The 13,328-nt window shown below is 39.3% G+C and overlaps 1 protein-coding gene across 2 annotated transcripts in view; it reads right to left on the bottom strand.

The window, feature by feature from the left end:
- Positions 1-4,210: 4,210 nt before the first annotated feature.
- Positions 4,211-13,328, bottom strand: part of cpne5b (copine Vb) — a 178,523-nt gene continuing 169,405 nt past the window's right edge. For both annotated transcript variants that reach the window (XM_061727693.1, XM_061727692.1), the window contains one exon: positions 4,211-9,180. In XM_061727693.1, the coding sequence (XP_061583677.1) occupies positions 8,989-9,180 (192 nt within the window). In that variant the 3' untranslated portion in view covers positions 4,211-8,988. The remainder of the gene's footprint in view (positions 9,181-13,328) is intronic.

Genomic DNA, 13,328 nt, shown 5'->3' on the forward strand with positions numbered 1-13,328 from the left:
TTGTTGTTTTTTTGTTTATTGTTCAATCATTCTCTTGAACCGGGATTGTAAAGCAATGCCTGATTTTCAATAGTCAATTTTAAGTGCATTGTCATTTATTGTTACTATTGTTTTAAATGTGTCCAAATGTGTACAGCCTGCATTTAAATAGCAGGGCCAAACATGTACTCTACACTGTTGGCTCGAACTTAAGAGGGACTCCAGTTTTGAGATTTTTAAAAACTTGTATACATTTTCAAAGGAATACTGAGAGTGATGAATGAAAAGCAACAATGAATAGCTTGTTTTGCTTGAAAAGTAATTACTGACTGCATGGCTGGCGGATGAAAAACAATACGGTGAACATATTAGGACATCCTCACGTCTCAAGGATCAGATGGAAAGTCATCTATCATGTAAATGCCAGTCATTTGGACATGCTCAGCTGTCTGCCACGAAAACTAGGCCTCACTCATCTAGAGTAAAGTTGTCTCAGAAGAACCTCATCATCACGCTCCTCCCAACTAATACTTTATGGAAGCAGCTTTTGCTCTAATAAAAAAAAAAAAAAAACGAACTCCGAAACATTGAATAAACCTTTTCGATAATCCACTTTATTTATAAAGTGTAATGAAAACACTTATTGTGCATTTCCATGTCTCTGACAGTGCTAGATGTGACAGCTGGCCAATCTAAAGTCACCAAAATGTAGTTTCCAGCTGTTTTTGGCCACACTAATACGATGTAGTTGTGCTATAACACTACTTAATCATTATACATTACATAAGGGCTTTACCTCTGAATACTTATTTGAGTTGTCCTCTGGCCTACTGAGAGACAGAAGGTTTTGTGGAAAAATATCTTGGTCTATCTTGGCTAGTGCCCCAAGCCCAGTAGCAGCCCCAAAAAAGCAGACCCAAAGCATAATGCTGCCAACGCCATGCTTTACTGTTAGTATGATGGATGATGCTCTGTTTTGGCTTTACAATTAAGGCCCAAAACATTCAACACTTGTAACTTCAGACCATTACATAATTTTCCCCACATGCTTTACAGTCACCGAATGAATTTATTTGGCATATTTCAAATGGATTTGCATATTCTTTTTTAGCAAGAAACAGATTCTGTCTTGCTAACCTACCTTACAGCCCCGACTTGTGCATCATACAGGAGATGGTAGAGACAGCAGGTACTGACCTGTACCTGCCAAAAACTCATGGAGTTCCTTCAGTGTTGCTAATGGCCCCTTGGTAGCCTCCCAGATAAGCTTCCTGCTCATCAATCTTGAAGTGTCAGCCTGATCTTTTTAGTCGCTCTGTGATGCCACATTTTGTCCACTGATTGATGATGGTTCGAAAGTGGTTCATGGTACATTCAGTGCCCTCAGTTATTATGTTATATCCTACTCATGAGTGATTTAAATAATTAAGTTGTGCATGTTTTGCACGTGTCTCTCAGCAGATTGCAACCTTAAACATTCAGAAAAGTACCACCAGCTGACTTTAATCTGGTTTTAAGGATTAGGATGGGGAGTGTGAGCCTTTTACCAACAGGCCTACTTCTGAATGTGAATGGTTGACACAGTCAGGGCCTCCATTCTGAAAGGGTGTGCAGTCACGGCATTGGAAGTTTGTTCTTACATTTTTTTTTTACTTAAAAAGTCCTATAATTATTAAACTTTTTTTTTCTCCTTTTTTTAAAGAAACATTTGTTTTTATGTATTTACTTTTTATTGGGAGCTCCCATGTGTCACATTTGACAATTCTAACATTTAAGTTAACTCTTCTTTTATATTTTAAAAGATTTGCAATTTTGAGAGGGTGTGCAGACCTTTTATATCCACTGTACACTCACCGGCCACTTAATGTCAGTATACCAGGTGTATTAATAAAGTGGTATGGTGTTTGTATTTTTGAACATAATAAACATTGACATGCAGATATGCATATAACAGTTATTGAATAATTATAAGATATTTGTCACTTGAAATTCTTGCTGCCCAATGACTTGCTGAACAGTTTACGATCTATCTTCTGTAGGAAATTCAGAGAAGCAAAGCAGGCACACCTGCAAGGAGGCAGTGATGAGTTGTTTGGGTGATGTCAGATCATCCCATTGGCCGAGTTGAATTTTAACACAGCCGTCTCACAAGAATCCAACAGGAGCGGAGAAAATCCTTTTAGATTAAGCAAATGAGCTCAAACTGGAGTCCAGGCCATTTGAAATAAAAAAAAGTTAATCTTAGTGCGCATGACTCAGGACTTATTTGCAAGCAGGCACTTTTTGTAGGTTAGGAAATAAAAACGTATTCACAAACGTGCACATGAAGATGTTTTATTGTGCTCGCTACATTTGACAAGGAGGTGGCCCCATATTTCCTGAGATACGACACCTTTTCACCTGATCCCTGGGACATGATCGATGTCCAACAGCTCAAGATGTCCTAATCACAGAAGTTTTCCTGAGACATGACTTGTAACCTGATAATTGAGACCAGACTGACAGCTGAGGTTGCCAGGTGCTGAACTACTGCTGCTTCTTCTTCAATGGGATATTATGCTCTGTGTAGATTCAAGAACATTTGTCATTTTTCCTCATTATTCATTCTTGGTTTTCATTTATAAAAAAAGGAAAGATTGTACACCTTTTAATCTTTTTCCAAACTACAACCGTGTTATTGGTAACTGAGCCCAGTGTCTCTGCCACCATGTGACATAATAACCATTAACAGCTGCTGTGAACAGGGATTACCTGAAGGATCTAAATATTTTGCTCCATCATATGTTATCTCCCTTTATCCTCACTTTTCTGCGTATGTGCTGTCAACCAAAGGCTAGCATAAAATATTCACTCCATATAAAATTCTAATATTAAAGATTGTAGAAAATGATTGTAATGCATTATTACATAGTGATGGGAAATTAGGTCAGGCCATATCCATTTGACTTATTCTTTGCTTGTTGATATATTTTCAAAATCATCCTGATTTATTACCTTTTTAAACATTTTCAGATTTTACAGGAACAGCTGATCAATACTGGGGCACGTACATGAGCAAAATGGATTCTACGCAGGGGTGAAAGTGATTTGATTTCTTGTTGGACCTACCGTAACCATTAACTTGGGTGTAGTTTCTCAGCATGCTGTAGACGGTGCTTTTGATGACATTGGTTGAGGATAATTGTCCATAATCTGTAAATTGTTCATACAAGTTGTACCATGTGTGACGACCCCTCCATCCACTAATTGTCCCTGCCTTTTCTGCTGCTGTGTTTTTCCTTTGCAGGAAGCAGGGTGGAGAGGTCGCCTGATTAGCTGATGACCCACACCTGGGCCCGGTGTGGGTCTCTCTTTAAAAGGCTTCACTCCTGCTTGTCTTCTCTCTCTCTGGTCTGGTTGGGCACGGCCACTGCTGTTTGGATTTTGGTTGTTCTTGCCACACATTCATACATGCTCATACTACTGATTACTGACTTATCTTAGTTCATTATCTTTTGTTAATAAATTTCCTTTTGTTATACCGTCATCCTCGTCTCGTCTCCCTCCTTGTCGCTGCCTATGAGCCGGGCTGTGACACATGGATGACACAGTTAGTAGCCCTCCTGCAAGGCTTAATGTTCAGTTAGTTTTACAGACAATCTTTCTAAGACATACTTTTCTCTTGGGGGATCATGAATGAACCAGGGGACATATTTCTGAGAATAGTAATAGAAAGCCTTTCAGAATGCAGTTAAAAAAGAGATACTGTGATGTTTAAAATGGTATAACATGAGCCCATATGTTTCTTCTCACTGAAAGTGCTGCTGTGACTGGTTTTGGTCTGTTTTCACCCCTGGTCTGGCTGCAGCCTGTTCAGAAGTGGAGCTCCACTCTTGTTACTCATGTTAGCAAAAAGCCTTCATCATACTAAAGGTCAATGATGAGGCGATTTTAACTATTGAAGTAATTTTAATAACCTTAGTACCCTTAGGTACCTTTAATAACCAAGATAGAAAAGAGTAAATCCCATCTGCAGTGTTAAAATCCCACGGTGACGGTATTAGCATCAATTCAAAATATTTCATCTCTGAGAAGAATTTGTAAAATAGTAAATCCAATTAAATCCAACTGTAGGAATAAATATATCTCATAATTTTTCTGCGACAGTAAAGTAAACTCTCAATGTTGTTGTTGTTGTTTTTTTTTTTAATAAAAGTAGTCATTTTTTTTAAATAATTTTAATTTAAGGCAATCCAATACAAAGCATTTCACAACCCACCATATGACCATATGACAATAATCATGTACATTAAAAACCCTCAAAATATAAAGTAGGGAGTCATGCAAACCTATAAACTGAAGATATTTAAACAATAAGAAAGAAATGGTGAAATTATACCAAAATAATAAACACAGAAGGAAAAAAGTGTCAACTGTAACATGCAAAATAGCTACAGTTTTTTTTCTTTTTTTTTTCCTCTTTTTTCAACCACTGGGGAGACAGAAACTGTTTCAGGGACCAGGCACAGGAGAAAAGACATACAGTCCATTGTTTCTGCCACATTCAGCACAGAAATTCACATAGCTTCATCTTGATGTGCCCTCTTTTCCCCGCACACGCTGGCAGTGTTTTACTGACTGGAACTGAAGAAAACATGCAGTCAGTTAACGTACTAAGAAATCAGGGCTTGAAAGAGTTACATAACAAGGGCAATGGCTTGTCAAGTTTCCAAAATAATCAAGTAACGTTTTCAATGCAATAGTAATATTGTAAAAAAAAAAAAAGAAGAAGGTTTTAAAGAGTTACAAGAGGCAGTCATCGTGAAGATTAAGTGTTAATGGCTCATGGGAGATGTTTGCCTTCAAGGATTTCAGCGTGTTCGGTTAGAAAGCTTTTTTAAAATGTAAAATGCTTACCTTGATGAAGGGGAGTGTTAAAAGGAACTTTACTGAAACCAATCATGACTGTTTCATGCTTAAATGTAAAGTTTTATTGTGATCCAAAGTAATCATCAGAAGTTTTAAACGAGTTCCCTAGTCTAAATGAAAGTACGAGGCAGTATTTACACTCTGCTTTCATGGATGACAGTCCTTTGGAGGAACCAGCCAAACTGACTTTGTTACCTTTCATAACTTCCTGAAAGCTTTCTGTTTCCTGACAGAAGAAAATCAAAAATGTGAAGGTGAACTTCTTCCAGTATAGGGTGTTACACTTCTGATGGCATCTACAGTATATGCATACCAACTTTTACACCAGCAGAATCAGCCAAGAAATGAACCCATTCACTGTTCACTGTATTGACAAGCACTGATGGATATTCGCTCCTGCACCGATGAATCATCCTCATCCATCTCAAGAGCTTTTCACTTCACAACTAAATGGTATGGCGTGATGGATGATGGAGTGACTGCTTTTCAAATCATTAAGGCCTTTATAGTTTGCTACATGAAGCACTTCAACAGAGGCTTTTAAGCTGAAACAAATCCTGCTTCTTCATTGCTTTGTCAATTTAATATAATAAGAAAACGTTAGTCTTTACAGTCTTTCAAAATGAGCAGTATGAAGGTTGAACAAGGAACAAAACTAGAGAAATGATTAATGAGTAATACACCTAATTAAACTATGATGACCCATAGAATTGCCAAACATGTTTACTGCTGTGTGAGTCAGATTGATGAAAAAATAGAAAGAGTACTTTGTAAACCAATTCAAAGAGTAAAGGATGCTCTGATTGGTAACACTGAACCACTGCAAATTATAATAAAGCAGAATATCAATATTATCGCAATTATCTTGTTTTTATATTGTTGGATGTAGAGACTAATTAGAAATTAGCTTTCACTGATCACCCAGACCTGCATTATTTGAATTAGGGCGTTTGTGAGACCTCAGTGACCAAATAAATATGTTCCATAAGCAGCGTTTCCATGGTAATGCTAGTTATTTAACTCATTAAGAGCAGATATCATGTAATAGAATGATATAATAAAAGAAATAGAACCACTACCATCACAAAAAATGAATTTTTAACCTGATGGTACTCAAATTTGGCAAGTATTACAGTTCCCATGTGAATAGATTTTCCTCTCCCACCAAAAATAAATACATAAAATGGAAAATAGATCTAGTGAGTTTATGACAACTTCTTGAGGTAATTCAGTGTTAGTCTGACATAACACTGTCATTTCTAAAATGAGCAGGCAAGTGAGGCTAAAAATGGTGCCAAGACTGGTTTCCCCTGCCAAGCAAGAATAAAAAAAAACAAAAAAAAACAACAACCCAACTTTGGACCTAGAATGAGATGAAAATGAAAAGTGAATAATTTCTAAACTGGATCATCTCAGTTAAAATTGTCATACAAATTTGTATGTACTCTTGATTGATCCTTTGATTGATCCTGACTTTTTTAATTATATTTTAAACAAATTGAACTGATTGCGTACCTTGTGCTCAAGAAGACAGGTAAAAATGAAACATCTTTATCCCATGGACCACCTACCCCTTTTTTTTGCCCTCCTATGGGGTGTCATTAAATATCAAGCCTGAAGTATAATATTTATGATGAAGATAATGTATCATCTAAAGCTTGGACACTAACAATGTTTTTTTACGAGCCCAGCTGAACACCTAATGTCTGTTCTTTGCTGTTAACAATAACATTTTCTTTCTTCTTCTTTCTTCTTCCTCCCCAGTGCCCTGCCAGGAATATTCTGTCTACCAATAATACTGACAATGTGATATTTTATTTTCAGTGATATTATAACATACAAAATATAGGAAATACAGCTTTATTTGTAGAAAGTATTCCCCTTGTTTTGAATCAAGGAGTTTTGTTAGGGAATGCGTTTGCATAGAACATAAATAATGACATTTTACTGAATGTTTATGATATGTTCTTTAAGTATGATGTTCGGTAATATTCTCTTACTTGTTCTCTTTATTCAGGCACCCTATTTGTCACAAATCAATGCATCAGGACCCTTGCCATACGTTTTTACTCTGCTGATTAAATGCAGCAAAACAGAGCACCGCAACATCTTTTTCCCATGAAGCTGATAGTGAGACGTAATGCATCTCAGGCCATTAAAATTTTATTCACCCGATGGTCTAAAACTCAGATCCATTACTCAAAGTGGTATGACTTTTGATCTGCCTCTTTATGACAACTATTTGTACATTTATTTGTTCTTAAAGTAGCACTCAAAAATGACATTGGAGTTACCAGTAACGTAAAAGAAGAACAAAAAGAAAGAAAAAAATCAGTGTATCCAAACTCTTAAAATCTAAAAACCTATTCCATCAAACTTCCTCTAATTTCTCTTTTCTACTTCCCAGCAACATAGTTAATGTTGCATCCTTTTAAAAGATGGCATCTCATATTGCAATCTGTGTTAATGAAGGTGTAACATCATGCCAGGCTACAGTGAGGAAAACTAATTATTATCACAGAACAGATCCCTGTTTACTCTTTGGCACAAATAGATTGCCAACGTGATTTACACATGCAAAAAAAAAAAACAAACAACCTGACATAACCAATGTTATAACCAAACCTTTTGAGCCTCTGGAGACCAGTTTTGCCACCAGAAACCTGTTATATTGTCCAGGAGGGGCAGGGCTGTATAAAATGAAAATCTCTAGGGAGGGATTTATGACCGTGGAAGTCATGTTTTTGCTGATGTGTGACAGCCAGAGGTTCAGCAGAAATGTCTTGGCTCCATAGGTAGTGTCTTAGGTATCAATTGCAATTGCCCCTCGGGGATAAATAAAGTTTTTCTGAATCTGAATCAAGGCTGAAATAACAGGATTTGGGCTTACAAATTAGTTATAATCCACCTGACTGACCTAAACTCTGCTGTGTTCCAGTTTATCCGTATAAAATAGCAACTCATATATGGTCATACTTTGACATAGGACCCCATGCAATTACCATGCAATGATATTTCTCCAGACTGCCTTTAAGTATTTACCACACAGTGAGCCTGGAAGATTCAACATCCCTTTGTCTGTTTTGGAATCCAGCTAACGAATAAAGAAATGTATTTATCTTCATGTATTTTATATTATGTTTAGAGAATGACCTCCCTCTTTCCTTTATCACTTCTTCTGATTTAAAAAAATGAAAACGAAGGTTGTTTGGAGAGACAAATAAAGGTAATTATACATAAATTACTTAATAATCCGTATTTGCATTTTCATCTGTGGTTAATGGTTATTTGTTTTGAAAAATAACATTAATAGCAACCTTTGTCGTCAATGTTAAATATAATATCATGGCCGCAAGACATGGCTGCAGTGCAAAAATATTTGACCAGCGTGAATAAATTAGTATTTTTTCAAAATGATTGAATGAATAGCAGCACTCAGAAGGATAGAACATGATTAACCTGGTAGAATCAAATGCTGTTCTGGCTATACAGATAGGTTTGTGCTTTTCATAAGCATTTATGAAAAATATGAAAATAATACTGGGACGTGGGAATTAAAATTCATACAACATGCTTTTAGAAACATTTACTTGCTTAAAAAGCATCATAGCTGCTGTATTAGCAGATATAGAGATAATCCCAGAATATAAAAACGTATTTGAGAATAGACAAGATGCCTAAAAAGTCACTGTATTAGGCCACACCAATGACTGATGAGCAAGGCTTGGGTCAAAGTTCACATGTCCTGATACACCAAGAGAAACAACCACAGACAGGCACAAGTTTTAACCACAACATGACCTGCTGTCAAATTAGACGTGAAACAGTCACTGCCTGAAAGGCTTTCACCAACAAGTCCTGAAAAGTTTGATCAGTCTCTCTCAAGGAGAGACTACAAATATTTATATCACAAAAGAAACAAAATAAAAAGATTAAAAAATAAAATCTAGACACCGTGTTAGTTGACATTTGGAGGGTACAGCTCAGAATTCAATTCCCATTCCTTGGTGTATGCACTCCTAATTACACCAAAAAACAGGAGGTAGAGCATTCCCACCAGACTCTGAGTGGCTGCTGCATGCTGTCAGTCCACAGAGAAGCTCAGATCTGTGTGTGGTGGTGTGTGTGTCCTGGGGGTGTGTAAGGAGGCGGTGCAGGGTTGGGCTTGATACCCCGGCTCTTCATATAGGAGATGAATTGGTCAGGGATCTCTGCTAGCACATCTTTCGCAAGTCGTGCCATGCTTAACACGTGATTACCTGTCCGGTCCATATAATCTCTGAAAGGAACAAACTGAGGGGGAAAAAAGAAAGGCATAAAAGTTTTAACTTAATAACACAGATACAAAGTACAACAGCTCCCTTTTCAACCATGTCTTTACAGGCCTGTTCATAGCAAGTTCTTTTGCTTGCCCTCCTTTCAAAATGGGTATTACAGCTTTGCAAGGCACAGTAAAAGCAGCGTGATATGACATTAGGTAGAGGTGAAGATGATGGGGCTGGATAACTCTACTCAGATCTGGGTCTATTCCAACCAAGAGGCATTGAAACAGAATCCCTGTTCTCCAATCATATCCAGTGAGAGTAAGAGTTAGTGGCATTGACTGATTGACTAACTTGAATAGTGCAGGTCCCACAATTTATAGGTGCTCTGATCAGTTGCAGTGAATATTTGTGTGTGACATAAGATAAATGAGAATTAGAGATAAAATGTTTTCCCAGAAAAATTTAAGAAAGTAGTTCAGATTTAGCTCTTTTTTTCTATTATATATTATGAATTATGCTCTGGACGTCCTCTCACAAAATCTCCATCCTCGCCTCAAACCAGTCTGCATTTCGCAGAAGCTGAAGTTGCCGCAGAAGCTGTGTCCCAGGCCTCAGTTTTTACCGTAGTCGACCTTTCAGCTTTCTTTGATATGGTTGACCATAGGCAAAGCAAGTTTGTGGTTTGCATCTTATCTCACAGGGCACTCCTTAAGTGTATAACGGCAAGGACAGCAGTCCATACCTCATCACCTCTCTATTGGAGTGCCCCAAGGCTCAGTGCCGGGATCCTTTATCTTTACTGTGCACACCTTATCCTTGGGCCCGGTTATCTTCTCATATGGTTTTTCTCTTCATTGCTACTCAGATGATAGATGATAAATGATACATAAAAAGTGTAATTTCAAAATAGAAAGTGCACGTTGCATCTCTCTGACTCCCCGTCTGAAGAACATCTGCTAAGAACATGTTTTGGTCCTGGTTTTACCAGGATGACCAGGTTTCACCTGGTTTTACCTGGTTTTATCTGGTTTTACCTGGTTTTACCAGGATGAGCTGCTCTGAGCAGCAGGGGCCCCTTAGAGCACCTTTATATTAAATTGTAGGTGCAGGGACTGCAATGTTTCATCCGCTCCTCCTTTACTTTGCATCACTTTCACTTATTGTTAGAAATATGACGTCATATAGTGATAGTGATTGATTTCATGCGGCCACATTTAAGCAACACTAGGTGACGTTTCTCAGTTCTGGAAGAGAAAAGCCTGAATTATGGTTCCGCGTTAAATCGACGCAGAACCTACGGCGTAGGGTACGCGGCGATGCGCACTTACGCTGTAGGCTCTGCGTTAGTGTAACGCGGGACCATAAATCGGTCTAAAGGCTCGGCTGCGCGTGTCGCGCTAAGCGGCTCCTCGGCTCTCCAGAGAGCCGTTCGCGTCGTGCGAGGAGAAAACATCCCTCCCGTCTTTACTAAACCGGTTAGCTTTGAAAAGAGTCCGCCGCGCGTAGCAACCGCGCAGATGAGCTCACGGCGCAAACAGGCAGAGTTTGGGAAAGTTAAAGTAAAGTTAAAGCGGGGTGGAAGTGAGCGGCGGTCCCGGACAGCAGCGCCGACACCTGCAGCTGGTCGGGGGCCAATGATAATGCACACACGACAGCACGTGACTGACGTATGTGACAGGGTGCGCTTGTTTTATGTCTCAGAGAAGGAGAGACGAGACGAGAGAGGGAGATAAGTCTGTCATTTAATGCCCGCGGCTAAAAGCAAAATGCGTGAAAATTTATACTTGAATATGCACGATAGAGTCATTTTGTACATCGCACAGAGTAGAAGCCGAGATACATCGGCTATACTTGATATATCGCCCAGCCCTAGTAGGAACTATCAAATATTGACCAATCAGATGAAGGGGCGGGGCTAATTTGCACCAATTATGTTCAAGGACTCAAAACCATGTCCGATGACACCACCCACGAGTCTTTATGTCAAAACCCTTCAAAAGTTATGGCAGAAAGTAGGAACTATCAAATATGGACTTATCAGATGAAGTTGGGGCACGCTTTTTGACGTCTATCGTCGCCACGGTAACGCTTTTGACTGAGAAAATTAATGCGCGTCGTCGCAGGATGGAGACGCACATTTTGATGTATAACACACCTGGGTGCACATTACGGTTCGGGCCGTATTTACTGCCAAGGAATGGCATACATTTCGCCAAAATGACACGATTAAGTTAAAATGGCTGACTTCCTGTTCGGTTTCGGCCATGGCGCCAAGATACTTTTCTTTAAGTTGGGACATGATACAGGTGTGTACCGATTTTCGTGCATGTATGTCAAACCGTATTGTGGGACTTGAGCACAAAGTTTTCTAGGGGGCTCTGTTGAGCCATTAGGCCACGCCCATTATGCAAACCGTTAAATATCAAATTTATTGCCAGGCCTGGCTTGCGTGCAAAATTTGGTGACTTTTGGGGAACTATCAAATATGGACCAATCAGATGAAGGGGGTGTGCGCTTTTTGGCGTCTATCATCGCCACGGTAATGCTTTTGAAAGAGAAAGTGCGAGACGAACATTTTGATGTGTAACACCCCTGGGTGCACGTTGCGGCTCGGACTGTATTAACTGCCGAAGGAATGGCATAAATTGTGCCAAAATTACGCGATTAATTCAAAATGTTCAAAATGGCCGACTTCCTGTTCGGTTTCGGCCATGGCGCCAAGAGACTTTTCTTTAAGTTGCGACATGATACAGGTGTGTACCAATTTTCGTGGATGTACGTTAAACCGTATTGTGGGGCTTGAGGCACAAATGTTTTTCTGTATGGACCAATCAGATGAAGGGGTGGCGCGCTTTTTGGCGTCTAGCGTCGCCACGGTAACGCTTTTGACTAAGAAAAGTAATGCGCGTCATCGCAGGATGGAGACGCACATTTTGATGTATAACACACCTGAGTGCCAGTTACGGTTCGGGCCGTATTAACTGCCGATGGAATGGCATAAATTGCGCCAAAATTACACGATTAAGTCAAAATGGCAGACTTCCTGTTGGTTTCGGCTATGGCGCCAAGAGACTTTTCTTTAAGTTGCGACATGATACAGGTGTGTACCGATTTTCGTGCATGTACGTCAAACCGTATTGTGGGGCTTGAGGCACAAAGTTTTCTAGGGGGTGCTGTTGAGCCAATTTGCCACGCCCATTAATGCAAACCATTAAATATCAAATTTTTTACAAGGCCTGGCTTGCGTGCAAAATTTAGTGACTTTTGGGGCATGTTTAGGGGGGCAAAAAGGCCCTCCTTTTGTCGGAAGAAAAACAATTCCTACAGATACAATAGGGCCTTCGCACTGTCAGTGCTCGGGCCCTAATAATTTTTGTTGTCCTGATGGATGATCAATGTTTGAACGTTTAGGTTAAAGCAGACCATGATTATTCCTAATGCAGGGAAATGTTGGTGTCATTTTTAAATCTACCCACGCATCACTGTTGCCTACCAAGTGAATTCTGGCTCTGCAACCTTTTATTTAAACTTTAGCCGTAATGCTAATACTCCTGCCCAATCATTATGTTCCTCCAGCACAGTGTTTACCTACCCTGGTTACAGGGGTATGCTGCCCTGCATGTTTTAGACGACTGTGTCATTTACAGAGCTGTTCACACTTTGATGACAAGCCAACGACATCCCTTAATTTGAATCGGGTGTGTTACTGCAAGGACACATCCAAAACATGCAGGACAGTGTCTTGAGCACCAGGGTTGGGAAATACTCCTGTAGAGAAGACCGTATGGCAATGGCACCCCTACACACAAGACAATCCAGACTGGTGTCACTCTGTCACTTGCTATCAGTTCAGGACATCCCACTCTACTTTCAACAAAGTCTTGAAGATACCTCTAAAATCCGAACTTTTCAAACACACTTCTAACTGCACTTCTCTACATTCACTTCCTTTACAAGTCTACCTTGCACTTGGTCATTTTTTGGTACCTAACATGCTTCTCTTTATGGGTTTATTCCATTAACTTAGCACTTAATGCCAGGGCCTCCAACTGTACCATAGCTTGATTGCTGTCCCTTGCTTGTAAGCATTTGCTAAATGAGTAACTGTATTTGTCACAATACATAAAGAAATCCTGCAGGCTATTGCCAAATCAGGAGGTAAACTGCCCAAACTCT

Source organism: Cololabis saira, chromosome 8 (assembly GCF_033807715.1).
Source record: "Cololabis saira isolate AMF1-May2022 chromosome 8, fColSai1.1, whole genome shotgun sequence".
NCBI classification, from domain to species: Eukaryota; Metazoa; Chordata; class Actinopteri; order Beloniformes; family Belonidae; genus Cololabis; species Cololabis saira.